This window comes from Eulemur rufifrons, chromosome 9 (assembly GCF_041146395.1).
Source record: "Eulemur rufifrons isolate Redbay chromosome 9, OSU_ERuf_1, whole genome shotgun sequence".
NCBI classification, from domain to species: Eukaryota; Metazoa; Chordata; class Mammalia; order Primates; family Lemuridae; genus Eulemur; species Eulemur rufifrons.
The window spans coordinates 25,614,550-25,635,190 of record NC_090991.1 but is presented as its reverse complement, the minus strand read 5'-3'; the positions used below and the strand labels follow the sequence as shown (position 1 = coordinate 25,635,190).

At 36.9% G+C, this 20,641-nt stretch overlaps 1 protein-coding gene across 1 annotated transcript in view; it reads left to right on the top strand.

Annotated features, from left to right (window-relative positions):
* MED13 (mediator complex subunit 13) overlaps nucleotides 1-19,505 on the top strand; it is a 101,051-nt gene extending 81,546 nt beyond the window's left edge. Inside the window, exons 25-30 of the mRNA XM_069482327.1 lie at nucleotides 475-633; nucleotides 749-934; nucleotides 3,336-3,484; nucleotides 11,916-12,089; nucleotides 15,089-15,189; nucleotides 15,507-19,505. Coding sequence (XP_069338428.1) covers nucleotides 475-633; nucleotides 749-934; nucleotides 3,336-3,484; nucleotides 11,916-12,089; nucleotides 15,089-15,189; nucleotides 15,507-15,639 — 902 coding nt within the window. The 3' untranslated portion in view covers nucleotides 15,640-19,505. The remainder of the gene's footprint in view (nucleotides 1-474; nucleotides 634-748; nucleotides 935-3,335; nucleotides 3,485-11,915; nucleotides 12,090-15,088; nucleotides 15,190-15,506) is intronic.
* Nucleotides 19,506-20,641: the final 1,136 nt, after the last annotated feature.

Genomic DNA, 20,641 nt, shown 5'->3' with positions numbered 1-20,641 from the left:
TGTTGAGTAGTGTCAGTAGTAAAATTTTGCCTTGATAATGATATCTATTTGAGGAATATATTAATTTAAAAATCTAGCCAGGTATGGTGACTCACACCTGTAATCCTAGCACTCTGGGATGCTGAGGCAGGAAGATTGCTTGAGGTCAGGAGTTCGAGACCAGCCTGAACAAGAGCAAGACCCCATCTCTCCTAAAAGCAGAAAAACTTAGCCAGGCGTGGTGTGCGCACCTGTAGTCCCAGCTACTTGGGAGGCTGAGGTGGGAGGATTGCTTGAGCCCAGGAGTTTGAGGTTGCTGTGAGCTCGGCTGATCCCATGGCACTCTAGCCCAGGTGACAGAGCAAGACTCTGTCTGGTGGGGGGAAGTGTACTATATCTTTTATATCTTAACTTTGGTTCTACGGGGTATTAACAATGCTGTTAGTCTGAATGGGTTTTTTGTTTGTTTGTTTTTTTAACTATTGATATCCACAGATTGGAGCTGTTTGCTGAGTCGTCGAAATTTACAGTCTCTAAGTAAAAGGCTCAAAGACATGTGTAGAATGTGTGGTATATCTGCTGCAGACTCCCCCAGCATTTTGAGTGCTTGCTTGGTAGCAATGGAACCTCAAGGCTCTTTTGTTATTATGCCAGGTTAGCTATCTTTAGTTTATATCAGATTTAATTCTTCATGCACTTAAGTTTTTGAGTACTATATAAATTTTATTCTTCATTTGTTAAAAGAAAATGCCTTTCATTCTCTCTTCAGATTCTGTGTCAACTGGTTCTGTATTTGGAAGAAGCACTACTCTAAACATGCAGACATCTCAGTTAAATACCCCACAGGATACATCATGTACTCATATACTTGTGTTCCCTACTTCTGCTTCTGTGCAAGTAGCTTCAGCTACTTATACCACTGAAAATTTGGATTTAGCTTTTAATCCCAACAACGGTAGGTGAATTGTTCCTAAAAGGTTTTCAAGTATTGGCCATTTTGGTAGGCTGATTAATGGCCCCCAAAACATATTCATGTCCTATGCCTGAAACCTGTGAATGTTACCTTATATTACAAAAAGTGGACTTTACAGATGTGATTAAGTTAAGGATCTTGAGATGAAGAGATTATTTTGGATTGTGCTGATGGCCCCTAAATACAATAACATGTATCCTTATAGGAGGGAGGCAGAGGGAGGTTTGACTTTACAAGGACGAAGAGAAGGCCATGTGATGGAATCAGAGGAAAGCCAGGTCAGAAGAAGATGCTATGCTGCTGACTTTGAAGATGGAGGAGGGGGCCATGAGCCAAGGAATACAGTTCTCCATGCTGGAAAGGACAAGGAAACAGATATTCCCTTAGAGCCTTTAAGGTGTAGAGCCTTGCCAACACCTTAACTTCAGCCCAATGAAACTGACCTCAGACTTCTGGCCTCCAGCACTGTAAGAGAATAAATGTATGTTGTTTTAAGCCAACAGTTTATGGTAATTTGCTAAAGCAGCAACTGGAAACTAATACAACCATTCTTCTACTTTATTGGTAATAGAACTGGTTGCTATGAATTATCCCATAAATCTTAATTATTTTTTATTTTATTTTATTTTGTTTTTATTTGAGATAGGATCTCGATCAACAGGCAGGAGCCACTGTGCCAGGCCAAATCTTTACTCATTTTAAAAGGTAATAGTTGACCATAAAACATTCGTACAGGTTTATGCTTTTCTTTTGAGATACCTGTATATAAACTCATTTTAAATCTCTCTATGTCTTGATTTGCAGCCAGGCTCAGTGGCTCAAGCTTTTAATCCCAGCACTGTGGGAGGCCAAGGCGGGAAGATTGCTTGAGGCCAGGAGTTTGAGACCAGCCTGGGCAACATAGCTTAACAAGACTCTATCTTTACAAAAAAGAAAAAATTAACTGGGTGTGGTGGTGCATACCTGTAGTCCCAGCTACTTGGGAGGCTGAGGCAGAAGGATCCCTTGAGCCCAGGAGTTTGAGGCTGCATTGAGCTATGATTGTACCACCACACTTAAGCCTGGGTGACAGAGTGAGACCCTGTCTCCAAAAATAAAATAAATTAAATTAAAAAAAATCTTGACTCGCCAAAATAATATAATTTATATAAACTGCCAGAGTAGGGATATAACTTTTCTGGGTGAACTTACAGATTTCTCTTTCGTAAAAGAAAAAATAAATGATATTCTCTTGTTACTCTGAGCTACCTTAGAAAATGTCACACCTCTAAAATTACGAGTCTTGATATTATTCTCTCTTCTTTTGGTGTGTTATACAACTTGAGTATTTTATTTAATAAATAAAGGATAGGGTATTAATTGTGAATACAGTAATCCTTCCTTGTCTGTAATTTTGCTTTCCATGGTTTCAATTACCCATGATTCAGAATAATAAGATATTATGAGAGAGAGAAAGAGACCACATCCACATAACTTTTATTACAGTACATTGTTATAATTGTCTATTTTTTATTGTTTTTAATCTGTTACTCTGCATAATTTATAAATTAAACTTTATTATAGGTATTTATGATTAGGAAAAAATACAGTATTTATGCAGTTTGGTACTACCCACAGTTTCAGGTATCTACGGGGTGGGGGAATCACCTGTAGATAAAGGGGAAACTACTATAGTCCCATTTTAAACAGATTTGCATTTCATTCATACCATGTTTGCTTTGTATGAGTTTTCTATTGCTGCTGTAACAAAGGATTACACATTTAGTGGCTTAAAACAACATACATTTATTATCTTACAGTTCTGAAAGTCAGAAGTCGAAAATCAGTCTCCCTGGGATAAAGTCAAGGTGTTAACAAGGTTAACAAACCCTTCTGAAGGCTCTAAGGGAAAATGTTTTTTTGCCTTTGCCAGCTTTTAGAGGCCACCTGGATTCTTTGGCTCAGGCTGCTTCCTCCATCTTGAATGCCAGCATTATAGTATTGTCACATTTCCTTCATTGACTAACCCTACTGCCTCCCTCTTATTAGGACCCCTGTGATTACACTGGAACCATCTGGATAATCCAGAATAATCTCCCCATCTCAGGATCCTTAGCTTGATCATATCTGCAAAGTCCTTTATGGTAACATATTCATAGATTCCTGTGATTAGGATGTGGACATCTTTGCGGGGGGGCCATTATTTAGACTACCACATGCTTGTTTATGCATGATTATTTATATGGCCTTTAACACAATACTTGCACATGGTAGACACTCAGTAAATGTTGGTTAAATTAACCCATTTTTGTTAAATTTATTCGTTTATTTTAACCTTTTTTGATAAATGACCATAGGGTATGGAAAATGGAATATTTAATTTCTTTTCTTTCTCCTGGTTTAGATGGACCAGATGGAATGGTTATCTTTGATTTGTTAGACACAGGAGATGATCTTGACCCTGATATCATTAATATCCTTCCTGCATCTCCAACTGGGTCTCCTGTACATTCTCCAGGATCTCATTACCCCCATGGAGGTGATGCTGGCAAGGTAACCCTGTTACGAAAGTTCAGTTTTTCTAAAGTCATTCATTAACTTAGTAATGGATTAATATATGAAATAGAACAATATTTTTTCCTTAGAAATTAGCAGGAATAGTAGATTCATGCACTTACTTATGCCTCACAGATATTTTGAAGTATATATTCTTAAGAGAGTCTGTAAGGCTCTGCTTTCCCCAAATCCACATTTGCTAGACTACTTGGCATTAGTCCTCCCTTTGTCGTTTTTGTGTCACTTCACAATAGCTTTTACTCAGGTAAAGGATTATAGTATCTTTCAGAATCATATGGCTCTAAGAGCTGTCATTCTCATCAGGGCTGTGACAAGGAACATAATAGAAATATTAATTTTCTCATAAGCACATATAAAACACTGACTACCCACTTCCCCTTTTTATTTTTAGCAGTTATGAAAGCAGGCTGTCTTGTCCTTCTATTTGAAATAAAAACTAATTGGGGCTGGGCATGGTGGCTAATGCCTGTAATCCTAGCACTTTGGGAGGCCAAGGTGGGAGGATTGCTTAAGGCCAGGAGTTCAAGACCAGCCTGAGCAAGAGCGAGACCCTGTCTCCACAAAAAATAGAAAAATTAGCCGGACGTTGTGGCACGCGCCTGTAGTCCCAGCTTCTGGGGAGGCTGAGGCAGGAGAATTGCTTGAGACCAGAAGTTTGAGGTTGCAGTGAGCTATGACGATAACATTACACTCTATCCTGGGCAGCAGAGCAAGACCCTGTCTCAAAAACAGACAATCAATCAAACAAAACACAACTAATTGGGTTTCATTGAATAACACATTTTTATTTGAGTGAAATTATGTATAGTGATTATTTGATGAATATAGTATGTATATGTTTAGAATTTACCTTTTTAAAGTAGGGAAGAAAGAAACAAAGCCACATACAGTTAGCTGATCTTTGACAAAGTGTACAAGAACATACACTGGGGAAAGGACACTCTTTTTAACACATGATGCTGTGAAAATTGAATTGCCATTTGCAGAAGAATCAAACTGGAACCCCTATCTCTCACCATGTACAAAAATCAACTCAAGATGGGTTAAAGACTTGAATTAGGACCTCAAGCTATAAACAGACTAGAAGAAAAACCTAGGGAAAACTATTCTGGACATTGGTGTAGGCAACAAATTCATGACTAAGACCTCAAAAGCACAGGCAACAAAAACAAAAATAGACAAATGGGACTTAATTAAACTGCAAAGCTTCTGTGCAGCACAAGAAATAATCAACAGGGTAAACAGACAACCTGTGGAATGGGAGAAAATATTTACAACCACAGGGGACTAATAGCCAGAATTTCCAAGGAACTCAGAATAGCTGAACAAAAAAACCCCCCAAACAACCCCATTAAAAAGTGGGCTAAAGAGGACATTGGTACTTTGAGAGAGAAGTCTGCCAGTCTCCTCATTTGCTGGCAAATTAATAAAAAACTCCTCTTTCCTTCTAAAACCACTTGTCCTTGTTGTTCTGATGTGGCCTCAGGGACAAGTGTTGAACTTTCAGTAACAGAATTTGGTGTCCCTGGGTGGGCCCATCGGTGCCCCAATGGAATGGTACCCCACAACTGCTGAAAAAGGCAGGGAGCATCCCCAGGTCAAAGCCATGGGTCTTTGTGGGTAAGAGCACTCTCTGAGGTGCCATTTGGAGTGGCCTTTGTCCCCTTTGGATTTCCATTTGTTTGATAGGTCCTGGCATTTTTGTATGCTCTGTATTGTCTGTTATTTGTGAGTTTTGTTGCAACACAAGGAAGCTCCATCTTAAAGTCCCTTGGGAAAAACTTTGGATGAATGGTTAACATATAGCTACGAACCTATGTGTGAAGTGGGTGGTATTACTGTAATCCAGTGTATGTGCTGGAGTATGAGGGGAAGTGGCTGTTAAATGAAAATTCCCATTTCATTGATAGGCTGTGGCATTTTAGATTTTTTGTGTTGGGAATTCCCTATATTGTTTGTGTTTGATTGTGAGCTTTTGTTTGGTGGGTTTTTGTACCTGTGTCTAAAGATTATTGTGATACCACTTGTAGGGAGTGTGAGGAAGTGGTGGTTGATGGTCCTTGGTTTATTCTGAGCTGTTGGGTCTTTTACCAGGAATTTGTTGTTTGGATCCTAATTTTTATTTGGAGGTGCATTCTAAAGGGTCTCCTCTATTGGCTTTTCCTCCCAAAATTAATCTCAGTTGGCCTTTCTGTGCTTTTGTGAAAGAGGAAACTAAACTGTCTCATTTGTAGATAAATGAGCTTTCAAAGAAGAATGGAAAATAAATCCTTTAAAAATAAAGAAAGACAAGGAAAACGACCTCCTTCAGGCACCCCAGTTGGTTTGTGGCACCTCTACTTACAAGTATTTGTATAAATGGGAAGGTTCAAAGGCATGCCAGGTTTTCTAGGATGGCCAATTTTGTGCACAAGTTTTTACTAAAAGGCAAATTAAATCAAGGAAAATTCAGAGTTCAAATGGTTGACCTGCCACTATAGAGTTAAAATGTTGAGTCTCAAGCTCTCTGCTTAAGAGAAAGAAACTCATTGCTTATGGTATCCAAAATGATCTGTGTTTGTAAGATTTTTGATAAATGAGATCCTCCTGTACTCGCTAGAACCCCACAGCTGGCAGGGCAAGGCACTGGGACGGGCCACAGCCCGGGAGCAGACCTCGTGGGAGGGAAGACCAGTGCATTCTGCCCACCGTAGAGCAGCACGCAGCAAGGGCAAAAAAACGCCTGCCACCACCATCTTGGCACCATGGGAAGGTCTGGTGAGGCTACCTCCTGAACAAATTCTTCAGTCCCATGCCCATTAGGTTATAACTCAGGATTGGAATTAGTATCTCTTTACTCAGCAGGGAGCTCAATTTGGCCAGAGGGCATCCATAGCTGGGGCAAGGCAAATAGCACACATCCTTCACAACTGGTTAATATGTCCTTTAAACTAAAAACTGTGCGCGTTCTGCTAGCTACACCAGCCAGGGATCCTTTGAGACAGTTGAAAGCAAAGGCCATCCTAGGGCATGGTATGATCGGTGTGCTTTTGGAAAAAGGAAGGACATTGAAAAGAACCCTGCCCCAAATTACAAAGGGCTCTAGGTAACAAGAAACCTCAGGAAAGCAAATGGTTCCTTCAAGTCCATGACTCAGACGATGGAGGAGGGAGCCTAGGGGCCCCCTGCCTCACTATTTGCCCCAACCCAAATATCCCCATAGAAGCCCTGGGTGCAAATTGACAGTGGGGACCTGATTAGCAGACTTTTACAAATGAGGGGGTCCAGGGCTCCATGCCTCCCCACGAAAGCCCTAGATGTAAATTTATAGTGGGGATTTGATTGGTGCTAAGCTGCATGGGCAGAAGTGGACTCCCACTTTTCTGCCGTGGCCTAGCCTCTGGCATCAGCTGTGCATGGCACTCTACAAATCAGGTAGTGGTGAGGTACCTGTTGGCAGGCAGTAACTGAGAACTCCCTGTCGCAGCCCCTGGGGGCAGACCTAGGCAAGCAGCAGGAGCATCATGAGCTGTTTGTTCCAAAAGCAACAGCAACTCATCTCTGAGGGCACTGCTAAGCTCCTGCTAGATGAATACTAGGGCCTAGTGAAACATGCAGGAGACTGCTCATTTTAAAGTTCTGGCCTCAGCAGACCTCCAGATTGTTACAGCATTGGCAAGAAGAAAGCTACCAAAGTGAGTAAGGCTATGTCGGCTGACAGGACCCCAGGACATACAGAGAGAATTTAAATTCTCCATACCAGTGAGTATAGATACGTGCAGGATCTATATGCCACTAAAGATACTGTACTCAGTTGCATTTGAGTGACAGGATCCTGGGACTGGGGTGGCCTTGCAGTGCTGCTGGACTGTGTTAGGGGCTTTAAAAGGACTGTCTTACCCTGCTTGATGAGAGCTTAGTGGGGGACTTGTGAAACCTGCAGTTGGACAGATTTACAAACAACAGGTTACTTATCTAAGGTCCCCTAAGAATGGCAGGATGTTGTTGTATCTGAATCCCAGACTTCGGACAGATGGCAAAGCCCTTATATGGGGCCTTTAAAGGGACAGATGTTGAGCCCCTGATCTGGATCATGAACTGTCAAAATGCCTTTGGAAAACTAAAACAGTCTTATCATTGTCCCTGCTTTAGGGTTGCCTGACTCACAGAAAAAATTTAAATAATACGAAAAACGAAGAATGAGCCTTGGAGTCTTAGTATAGATACTGGTGAGACATGCCATGGACAGTGACATACTTCTCAAAGCCACTGAACAACATTGTGAGAGGATGGCCTCTTTGCCTCTGGGCAGTACAGCTACTTGTGAGAAGTTATTAAAGACCATGTTTATTCTCAACCCTGTCTCCCTTTTTGCCAGCCAAAGAAAATGAGCCTTTATAGCATGACTGTTTAGAGGTTCTGGAGGCTGTTTGGATATGCAATGATCATGGCAGTGGCACTGCCACTTGGGACTTCAGCCCAGAAAGTTGAGCTGATTGCCAGAGGAAATCAGGACACTGGCAGAATAGTTAAGGAGGTCACTGTAGGTGATCTATTCTTTGGGGCCTTGATACCCTGGCTAGCTTTAGACCCCCTTAAAAACTGAAGACCGGGGCTCTGATATTTGGGATGACACAGCTAAATGGAGACAGAATTCTCATAGACTCATCTCCTACCCAAAGCTTTGGTTCGGCCTCTTATGAGGCATCTGCATGAATACACACATTGCGAGCGTGATGCCTTGATGGATATGGTGGGACCTTATTTGAGAGGACTCCGTTTGCAACATTTTATATGCTCGGGGTGGTGCAGGGACAGAAAGGCGACCCTCTACACAAGGAGCCCCAACATGTGGGGGTCCACCCTTTCGATGATTGGCAGTTCCACTCAGATGCCTACATTTGTATTGGTAGATACCTTTCAGGCTGGATAAGAGGCTTGTCCTACCCAGCAGTAAGAAAGGAGCATCTGAGGTTGCTAGAATCCTTCTGGAAGAACTGACTCCAAGATAGGCTCCTACCAGGAGACAGGGCCTTCGCCAAGTTCTTTGCATGTGTACAGGAACAGGCCTCAGAGGACGATGGGATGATGGGTATCAACAGTCCAGGGAAAGAGGCCAAGCAAATGGAGAATAACATGCTGGCCATGGAGGTTGTGGACAGACAGCTACAGAAACAGCTCGACAGCTCAAGGTATCACTGTGTTTGGCTACTCCACTGCAGTGTCCATTGGGGGAATCTTTACTTCCCACTGTCTACACTTTGATCTACTACACAGTGTCCTATGGTCACCCATAAACTTCTTTGAGTGGACCCACAGTGGGAACCTCATGAACTGTTTCCCTAAAAAGCTGGATGCAGTAGACTCAGTGATCCCACAGATCATCAAAATGTTCGTAGGCTCCTTTCTTCCATACAGAGCGATAATGAACCTCCTTTGTAGTGGAGGCAACCCAGCAAGTAAACAAAGCCCTATTTCTAGAATGGAAATTACATGGAACCTGCCTAAAGTGGGATAAGGTATTGCCACTTGCCCTTCACTGGGTAAGGGTAGCCCTTTAGAATCAGGCTTAAGTTAAGCCCCTCAGAAATACTTTATGAGACACCCTTCCTAGCACCCCGAGGTAAGTATGGTAACATAATCATCAGTAAAAGAAAATAAGAGTAAAGCAATATGTCAAATGAGTGGGTCAGGTGCTAACCACTGTGTATGAGTTTGCCCCTTTCAGGTCCCTCTAAAGTGTAAGGGACCCTACAAAGTGCCTCTAACAACTCACACCTCATTGAAATTGTCAGAAATGAAATCTTGGATCCATCATACCAAAGTAAAGAGATACAGCCCCCAGTGGAGGGTCTAGCCTTAGGTGATCTAAAGTATCTGCTTAAGAAAAAGAAAAAAAAAAATGAAAATGTTTATATTTTTACTAATAGTTTTTGATTCTGTCTATAGGATAGAGAGAAAACTCCATAGTGAGGATTTCCCTGGGCTATCACCTCTTCTGTTGATCTGTCTTGCTACTGGGTGTGTTATCCTAAACCTTTTGGTACAAGTATTTCTGTACGTGATTTCTGAATCTGCAGAAGCTGATCTCTTGGATGACTTACAGGGTGCAACTATTAATAATAGCTCTGCACTTAGAGGTCCCGTGTTTCTTTTCTAACCCAGCCCTGTATTGGACATTGTGTGCAAGGCAACAGTCCATTTCACCTTGTCAGTCTTCACAGTTGTAGTGATTGCATATGCCCTTTTTAGCCTAATAATCTGTACCTTCCATCTAAAACATTGCCCCAACTCAGCAGGAAGTAGCTTGACAACTACGTTGCCCTTCCTCCCATAGATATGGAAGAGTAAAATTGACAGTGGGGAATATGTAACAGAGAGAATGGCCTGAAAAGGGGTAAAAATGTTTTCTGTCTTCAAAACCCCCTCACCTTTTTTGAGAACTAAAACCTACATCCCTGCCTCAGGTCAGTGGTTGGGAGGAGCAAGAGCGTGTCCTTTGTTCTTTGTCCCAGAGGAGATGGCTCAAGGAGATTGTCTGGGTGGAGGTCATGAGGTTGTCTTAGCCGAAGATGGAATTATGGGATTAATCAGAACCTTTTAAAAACTCTGTACCGCTCAGAAATAAGACATTGGTACTTTGAGACGGGAGTCTGCCAACCTCCTTATTTGCCGGCAAATTAACAAACTCCTCTTCTCTTGTCAAAAAAAAAAAAGTGGGCTAAGGGCATGAATAGACATTTTACAAAAGAAGACAAATGAGCAAGAAGCATTTGAAAACATGTTCAACATCACTAATCATCAGAGAAATGCAAATTAAAACCACAATGAGATATAATCTTACACCAATCACAATGGCTATGAAAAAAACAAAAAATAACACATGTTGGTGAGGATGCAGAGAAAAGGGAACTCTTATACACTGGTGGGAATGTAAATTAGTGCAACCTCTATTGAAAACAGTATGGAGATTTCTCAAAGAACTAAAAATAGAACTATCGTACAATCCAGCAGTCCTAGTACTGGGTATCTACCCAAAGGAAAAGAAATATATATCAAAAAGATACCTGTACTCATGCTTATTGCAGCACTATTCACAGTAGCAAAGATAGGGAATTAACCTAAGTGTCTATCAAAGGAAGACTGGATAAAGAAAATGTGGTATATATACACAATGGAATACTATTCAGCTGTAAAAAAAAAAAAAAAAAAAGAATGAAATCATGTCTTGTACAGCAACATTGATGGAACTAGAGACCATTATCTTAAGTGAAACAACTCAGACACAACTATTGCATGTTTTCACTCACAAGGGAGAGCTAAATAATGTGTACACTTGGAAGCAGAGTTTAGAATGATGGACAGTGGCGACTCGGAGGGGTGGGGTGGGGTGGGATGATGGGAGGTTGCTTGGTAGGTACAATGTGTGTTGCTGCAGTGAAAGATGTGCTGAAGGCCCTGACTACCACAATGCAGTATATCAAGGTAGCAAAATTCTACTTGTACTCCATGAAAAAATACAAATAAAATATAAATGAAAAAAAATCTAGTAGGAAAGAATCTTTGTCCAATCTTACCTTGCATCTCTTCCTTCCCCTTTTAAGTGCTGCAAACAAATGAGATTATTGAAATAAATAAATATATGTGTGTGTGTGTATATATACATATGGAAAAGCACCAATAATCCCACCTCTCTAATAAAACCATTACTGTTTTAGCAAATTACCTTCCTTCCACATGTTTGTATTACAACTTACAATAAGTATAATCAGATTTTAATGTTACATTTTTGCCATACCATAATTTGGTATATCATTCCCAAAATATTGAACATTTAAATATTTTTTGTTATAGGTAATGATGTAATAAATATTTTATCTATTTCATTAAAATAAATACCAAGAAATACATTAATCCAAAGGAAGTGAACATCGCCTAGTAATCGTTCCTTTTTGTTGCCATAATGCTTTCCAAACACTATTAACTTTATGTTAATAGATAGTGATAGATGAACAGAGCTAAATTGAATTCACCTTTTAGATTGCAGTATGGTTTTTAGGAATTAGTTGAGGGAATATTAAAAAAGTTAGAAATTTCATTGAACATACTGTGTTTTTCACTCAGCTGCAAAGGTTTACACAAACACACACACGCATACACACACCCTATGGGCTTGGCATAATACAAACTTGTTAAACAGCTGGCATATTCATTTCCTCATGCAACTCTTAAAACTCTTTCTTTTAATGCTATTACTAATTATAATACTCTTAAGTACATAGCAACTGATTTTTTTCAGTATCTGTCAGTATTTTGTTAAATTGCTATCATAAGGTAATGAGACTGTTTGCTATAACCATTCTGTATTTATATCAGGTGCATAGCTATACCAAATGAACTAATATACTTTTAATTTTGTCTTTTTAAGGGTCAGGGTACTGATCGACTACTTTCAACAGAATCTCATGATGAAGTAACTAATATTCTTCAGCAACCATTGGCCCTTGGTTACTTTGTATCAACTGCCAAAGCGGGTCCATTACCTGACTGGTTCTGGTCAGCATGTCCTCAAGCACAATATCAGTGTCCCCTTTTTCTTAAGGTATTGCTACTTCTGTGCTAGTTCTTAAATAAGCCTAATCGAGGACTTAAATCCTGAGAAGTATATGTGGCTTTTTGAAGTCTGACAGCTTGTCTAAGTTCCTTGTTCTTAAATGCGTTAACACTTGCGACTCTAGACAACATCACAAAGAGAATTATCTATTTATAAAAAAAACTGTAATTTTTAAATTTTATTAAGGTTGCACTTAATTATTCTTAAGTCAAACTCTTGGGGCCCTTGCTCTTAGTGTTGGTTGAGTATTCTTATCTGAAATGCTTGGACCAAAAGTGTGTCAGATTTTGGATTTTTTTTTAATTTGGAATGCTCAATCTGTATTTTCAACTGCACATATGAAAGTTTAGAGCTGAGAGAAACCTTAAATATTACCTCTCGTATAATCTTTTCATTTTTTAGGTGAGCATATTTAAGTTCAGAAAAACACCTGTCTAAAGTCATAAATTGGTAGTAGACTCAAGAATAAAACCTGGATCTTTTAATGATTATTATGTTATTTTTTGAATTATATCATACTGCACTGCTACTGCCATTATGCTGCATTATTTTTCAGATTAAAAGTTTGGGTTAAAAAAAGTTATTCTTTTATTTTTGAGACAGGGTTTTGCTCTGTTGCCCAGGGCAAAATACAGTGGTGCAATCATAGTAGCTCACTGTAACCTCAAAATCCTGGGCTCAAGCAATCTTCCCACCTCAGCCTCCTGAGTAGATGAGACTACAGGCATACACTAGCACGCCTGGCTAAGTTTCTTATTTTTTGTAGCATAGGAATCTCACTCTGTTATTCAGGCTGGTCTCGAACTCCTGGCCTCAAGAAAAGATTGATAATTTTAGTAATAGTACTTGTTTTTAGTTTCATTTACTACCTTCTTAAAAAAAAAAGCTTTCTAGCTGTGTGTAAATTGCTGTGTTAAAATTGAGTGGTTTTTAAGTACAGTAATGAGATTCTTAGATCTATAGTGATTTATTAAAACAAATTCATTAGTAAGTGATATAACTGAAGTCAAGATATATCATAAAGTGATAAAATGAGATGTGAAAGCCCTATACAGAGTTTATTGCTGCTGCTGCTGCTGCTATTACTGTTCCAAAGTAACAAATTCAGATCTGACTCACTTATTCTTATGTAAACGCACCAGAAGTCAAGTTTTTATTCCATAAGTCATGCTAATTTAAATGTTTGCTAACCAATTTTTATTTGTTAGGGTAAAAGTTGGATAGTATGCTTTAGTTTCTTAGGGTTATATTTTAGTGGGTACAAGATAAATAGGTTTCTTGCTATCTTTTAAGCCTGTTGCTATTAAATCTTGATATCCTTGGACCACATCCCATTGAGTTAATGACATTTGAAGTTAAACAATGGACTTCTATAGCACATTCATAAAGAATACAACAGTTGGCGATCTGAATTGACTGTTAATGAGATAATATATTTAAAGAGTGTCAGCCAAGGTAATAATTAGTTTTGTCATATAACTTTTCTTCCCCTTCCAGTATATGTGCAGTGGTCTATACAGATCTCATTACAAGAACATATTTTCAAGGGATTTTCTGCAGAATAGTAGTCCTTGGAACCTCCAAAAATACAAAGGGTTCTTTGGTCCCTTGGGAAGTGCAGCACATACTATCTGTCCCATTTTGTAGTCACAATACATGTATGCACACTAACGGCTTGAAAAACAGCAATAAATAAGATTGTTTACCTAGCATTTCTTAAACTTATTTTAATACACAAGAAAAGGATTGTGTAACACCTATTAATAGTTTATTACCTTAGTATTTCAGGGCACATTTTTTAAGGAAACACTACTTTACAAAAAGTCCAAGGGACTATCCAGATTCTTTTCTACTCAATATTTATTTGCAGAGAGGATAGTGTAAAGTGGGCATTCACCCTCAGATACAGTGTAACAAGATTAGGACTTCTGGTTCTGAATTACCAGGTAAGGCATAACTTACCATAATTCCGTTCACCTTTTTTTTTTTTCTTCATATATCCCATTTTATTTCCGTTCTATAGGCAATAAACGACTTGTGTGTTTTGCTTTGCTTAGAAAAATAGTGGATTGTAACCTAGATGGTTAAAAATCTTTTTATCAAAGCAATTAGAGAACTGGTACTAATTATATTGTATTTAAATTTGTAGTGATCTGCAATGTGAGGCTTCTGTTTATAACTCATAAATCAAGCATTTATAGATACCTCAAATATACATATTTTTGGTTATATTCCTGAATGTATGAAACAAGACTCTATACATATATTACAATTGTAAGAGAACACCTAAATATAAAATAGTACCTTTTACAGTGTATAGAATGAAATGTACCAAGAGTTTCTGTAGTGAACATCACCCTTGTCTTGTCACAGCTTTCTAACACTATTATACATATTGACTTATAAACAAAATGGTTCATTTTATTTGATTGACATGTAGAGTAGCACATTCCTTTCTCTCACTATTCATTGCCATTCCCTAAATAGGTGTGCCAGTTGTTACCAAGCTTCTATTATGAAATTGAATGGGCAAAAAGAAAGCCTCTGTGCACTGTATTATTTAGAGTGTTCACAATTCAGTCAAATGTAGCTTTAAGAGTAATAGTGTTGTAAGTAAAATGTTTACTTATGCTTATTCCTGTTACTTTTTCAGTGCTTAGGTATGTCTGCATAGTCTTAAGTTTTGTGTAAGCTAGGAACATATTATACTCAAGTTTCTCAGTTTATCCTGTTTTGAAAGGATTCTTTGGTGTCAAAAACAATAAAGCTATAGAAAAGGAAATAGGAAGATTCAATAAAATTTTGCCCTTAATTACTTCTGTAATGAGTGAATTAAGCAAAGAGAACAGGCATTTTTATTAGTGGCACTCATTCATAACATAGGACTAAAATTTGTTTCATCAATGAAGATACATTGGGAGAATAAGGGAAAACTAAACAACAGACTTTTTTCCTTTTGGCTGACCGATTACCTGTTTCCTTTTTAGGCCTCTTTGCACCTCCACGTGCCTTCAGTGCAATCTGACGAGCTGCTTCACAGTAAACACTCCCACCCACTTGACTCAAATCAGACTTCAGATGTCCTCAGGTATAGTTCTTTTACCATTAAGGGTTTGCCACTGCAACTTTAAAAGAATGTAATGTTGATCCTTGTATATTTTTCTCATATTTGGCAGTTGTGTACCATCAGATTTCTAGATAAGTTGTATCATTCAGCATAAGTAATCTACTTTTGAGAATAATTTTTATGAAAATTAGTTATCTTTCTCCCCAAGAACTCTCTATTCCATACCTTCCACTCTTTTTTTAAGGCGATTTTGAATCTTAGATGCCATAATTGAAAACTGCTTCCATAATCTACATTGGAAATAAATGCATGACTCATATAATTTATTTGCTTTTCAGGTTTGTTTTGGAACAGTACAATGCACTCTCCTGGCTAACCTGTGACCCTGCAATCCAGGACAGACGCTCGTGTCTCCCAATTCATTTTGTGGTGCTGAATCAGTTATATAACTTTATCATGAATATGCTGTGATCTTCATGTGACAGAACTGTGCAAGAAAGGACATGAAAAAAAGGAAAAAAAGGATATTTCGCTGCAGGATTATGTTACAATTATCTTCTCAGTGAAAGTCATTTGTGATGGGGTCTAATTCTTATTACTTCAACAAATATTGTTTTGACTTGTGGGGAGGGGCTATAACCCTGCTATTTTTCATTGACTATACTGAACTCTTTAGAATGATGACTGATCATGCAAAACGTATTATAACATTTTCGTAGCAAAAATTAACCTTTTTTTTTCCAGTCACAGTATTTGTGAAAAGTAATGAGCCATAGTACCCAGTCATATTAAATGAATATTAAAAGCATGGAGAGGAAACATGAGGAACAATGAATTTCAACATACGGCTTCAGAACATCAAGATGTTCTTGTATTGGATTATAGTATCTAGTATTCAAACATGCCTGCATCTCTTATTTATTGTAAGTTTTTAAATGTATAAATTGTCTTATATTTCTTAACCTCTTTTATAAAAATTTTCCTAGAAGGTTTATACTGCCTTCTTGCTTTAAAGCAATTGGTCTAAAATATATGTAATCGTCTTAATTAAAAAGTTGCAGTAGGGTTGCTTTTAGAGTATTATTTTTTTGTAAGGGGGTGGGTGGGACAGTAAATTTGTATTGTCTCGATGTACAGTTTAATGGGGATAGAGGGGGAATAATGTCCATACCATTGTGTGTGGAGGATTTACAGCTAAGCTGTAGTTGCAGAGTACATGTACAGTAATGAAGTTCACTGTGTTTATAAATTGAAAAGGTACCAGATCTTACAGCATTTTATATATCACACCTTTACAGAATAACATGATGGCAATATACAAGTGATATTGTTAGGTGGTTTAACTTAGAATAAAATGAGAATTCTTCAGTTATATTTTGTACTATGGTTTAGGGCTATGACAATATTTCAGGCCATTTCCAGTGAAAGAAACTTAGTTTTACAAGAAAGACATTTGCTACTGAATGCTTAAACTAATTTTGGTGTTTAATGTTACATGCTTAAATTTTTTTCAGTTTTAGCAGTGGCACATTTAGGCATGGGAATATTATTAATTATGAAATTTATCTTCAGGATCTCCTATAAGGTTGAAATTTAGCCCAGCTCTAGGCATTTTAAAAATTATTTTAAGAACAATCACTCTTGATTGTTTGACCTTTTTTTTTTAAATTAAAGATTGGGAATGTGTGTGAGAGAATGCATATGTATGGGTGTGTGTGTGCAATCAAACTGTGGTGTAAATAGATTCTCAGTGAATTCTGGTATTCAGACTCTATTCCACTAGTGAAAGAACCATTTTTTAAACTTAACCTGTTTCCCTTTGCCTTTTTTATTTATTTAATTTTCTTGGTTTGGAGATGGCAGTCCCAAACACCAGAGTCTGTACTTTTCTATTACACAGCTCAGATTAAGGTAGGGCATATGCCAAGGAGGTTCTCACCTCCCTAAAGAAGGGACTTGAATTTTAGGGACTTTAATTCACCCCTTCCTTCAATACAACTTTCCCCCTTCTTGTTTGCACATGCCAAGATAACTGCGTTTATGCAGTCTTTACCCTTTTGAAAAATACTTTCTACAGTGCTGCTCACAAGAGAGCCCAAGTTAGCTTCTTACTCACATTGCTGACTTGAATTCACAGTCGCCAAGTCTACCTATATTTCTTGGAAGCAGTCTTGCAAAATTCCTATTTGTATGTTCACTAATTATCTACAAGGACAAAATCAATTGTATTTACAAAACTCTAATTAGGTTTTTTTTTTTTTAAACTGAAACTTGTTTTGTAAATACTATATACTTAGGTTAAATATCACTTTCTTATGAATATAACTTCTTCAAATTATGTATATAAAAACATTAGCAAGTTTTGTTTTTTTCTATCCAGAAAACACAATTGGTGACAAAAGTTTTCAATCATTTCTTCAAAATTATAATGCAATCCCAATGGTCAGCATATTTTGATATTAAATTTAAAGATCACATCTCTGCATTTGTTTCTAAATTATACTAACACACCACAGATTATGTTGGTATGTTTTGTCCTGTACTTTCTTAAAAAGAAAACTTATTTGAGATTTGAGGAAAAAGATTCTTATTTGGAATTTCTATAAAAATATCCTTTTTTATATACTTAGCTCAATAGTGACTTAAAAAAAATGAAAGCTATATTCTCAGTTGTTTAAAATCACTAACCTATGGTAACCACACCTCAGTTTGAAAATAGATTTAAAAAAAATCATTCCCTGATAGTTTCTTTTATATGGAGCCATAAGGAGGGAACCCAGTATATAATTCCTTTTTTCTGGGAATCAGGGAATAGTTCCCAAATACAGGATTTACTGATAAGAGTTTTTTTTCTTCCCTTCATATATTAGTTCAACACTCAAATAGAAAGTTATTAAATAGCCATTAGAAAAGGTCATTAGACTTATTTCAGAAAAGAAATTAAGCGTTTTGTGCAGGATGATGGATCTGACTTACTAATATACTGTCACAGACGAGTATAGGTAGTTTTGTTTTATTTAAATAGTTAAGCAAAATATTATACTTTATAGCAGTGGACTACCAACACCTTGACTTCTTTGTTACAGTGCTAATGTCTGTTTTTTGTGCAGTTATCCATTATAAAACAGGGTGGAAGTTCAGGATTTTGGCATTTAAAAAGATTAATTATATAATGTCTGCTTCCAGCCAGTGAGAAACATCTAGCCATACCTTTCTTATGCAAGCCATTCAGTTATCAGGACTGTGAATTAACACTGTATGAATAAATTTCTGTACACCTTATTGTTTGGCCAGAAGGCCACCAAGTGTACTTATATGTAATCCTTAAATTTTAAAGTAGCTGTAATTTTTAAATATTTCTAAACTTTTCTTAAACCACTAAAATTAAGCTCTTACTACTTAGTCAACTATCCTCAGCTGTATTCGTACTCAATCGTCAGTATGGCACAGATTACTGTATTAAAATATTTTCCTTTCATCTTCATATTTACCTTCTGAGGTAATTTTTTAACTTAATGTGTTACTACAAAGATTTGCAGATCTTTAATCAAGCACTATGTTAATACTGTAATATCAAAATACTATGTCGCATTATTTAAAATGTTCAAATTGAATAGATTAAAAGGAAGTTTTTAAATGCTATTGCATCATATAATTTGCTACTCATCCACTATGGCATTGCATATCAATCTATTAATACATTTAATGTTGCATGAGTGATATTTTGATCTGGGTTTCCTCTTAAGATTTTAGTTTGTTTAAATTAAGGAAAGACGTTTTTAACATACATTTTTATTTTGTCCCACCTCCCAAAAAATCAGCTGGAAATCTTAACCTTTTGGTTTTTCTTGGTGTTTTAATGGGCCCAGAACTGTGGTTTAAATTTTTTTTATATGTATTTTCTTTTTTGTGGAGTATAAATTTTAAAACTGGATTTGGGACCTAAAATACTCCTCAGGTTGATGTATTCATGAAGTTTTAAAATAGCTTTAGTTTTCGAAGTAAACTGGATTTGTGGACCTTAAAGTTACTGAGTTTAAACTACAAATTGTAACGTCATTACTGGACATGTCAGCATCAACCTTCTCAAAATTGCTTGGTCACTTTATGAAGGGGCGTTTTAAAGTTGTTGTTTAGCAGTGACATTTAATATGGTCCAATTACTTTTCTTTTTAAGGTGACAAAAAAGAATAAGGAACAAACACTATTGCTGCCGAATGCCATAACACTGAGTTGTACAAATTGTGATTGAGGAAATGAAAAGGTTTATACTTTTTAAAAAAACAAAAAACAAAAAACAAAACTTCAAATGGAATAAATTATTCATGAAGCCTTCATTGTGGTGTCTCATTCTGTTGAAAAATTTTCATCTTAAATTTGTGTGAAAAATAGTAGCAATATTATTTTTGTGTCATTTATAATGGAAAGGGGCAACCTAGAAACTGATTAATGGTCTTTTAATTTCTGTGAAGTATTTTATTTTCAAAAAGAATTTTAATCATGTATCAGTATACAGTATATACAGCACAGGATAATTGTATATTTACATATATACCAATTCCTTGTAGGCTGATCATTTTCTTATTTATTTTTTAGTCCAAGCAAGCTACCTTTAAATATTTAAAGCTTAGCTCTATCCTATTTCTATTTGATCATGTAAATGTGTTTGAAGTATAAAAAAAAGTTCAGAAATGAATAATCCATCAAAAATAGCTCTGCCCAGATTCTGTAAGCAGCCATTTAAGATATTTTTGTCCAGACTTAAGCTGAGTAAGGACATACCTCAAAATTATTGTGATCATTTTGAAATAGTTTCTGCCGGCAAAATTAAAAAAAAAATGATCTTTTAAAAGGAGGTATATGTTGTTTAAACTGCCTATCCTAAATTATTTTCTGTCTCATAGTTTACATTACCTCTGGTTTCTACCTTTTTTTTTTTTTACTATAGTCTTATGTATGACTAAAAAGAACTACACAAATCAAGCTTTTTTTTCCCAAAGGGGTTATTTACTTCTTTCACAACTGCACACAACCTTTTTTTTTCTATTTCTAACTTTCAGTATTGAAAACCAATGTCTGAAAAATCCTATTGAGTGGTTTACTAAAGGAAATGAAATTTTTTTCTTTAATAGTTTAAATCAAATGCTTATTTGTACTGCACATAAGGTACTGAGACTTGTTAAGAATTCAGCCGGCTTAGAGATAGACTTGTTCCCTACCTTAAGCAAACACAGTTTTTATATTGTGAGCCATTGTGCTCTATCTTGGCAAAATCCAGTACTTCGAAAGCCCAAAATGCTAGTTGGTTTCTTCCCTGAGAATCTTCTCTTACAAATTTTCTACCAGAGTTCTCCATGTGAATTCCTTTAAAGTGAAGAACTACAGATTGAGAGGTGTAGTGAAATATGGTGAACATTTAAAAATACTCTAGAAGGAATTAATAAATTAACCCATGGAAATTATCTTGACCTCT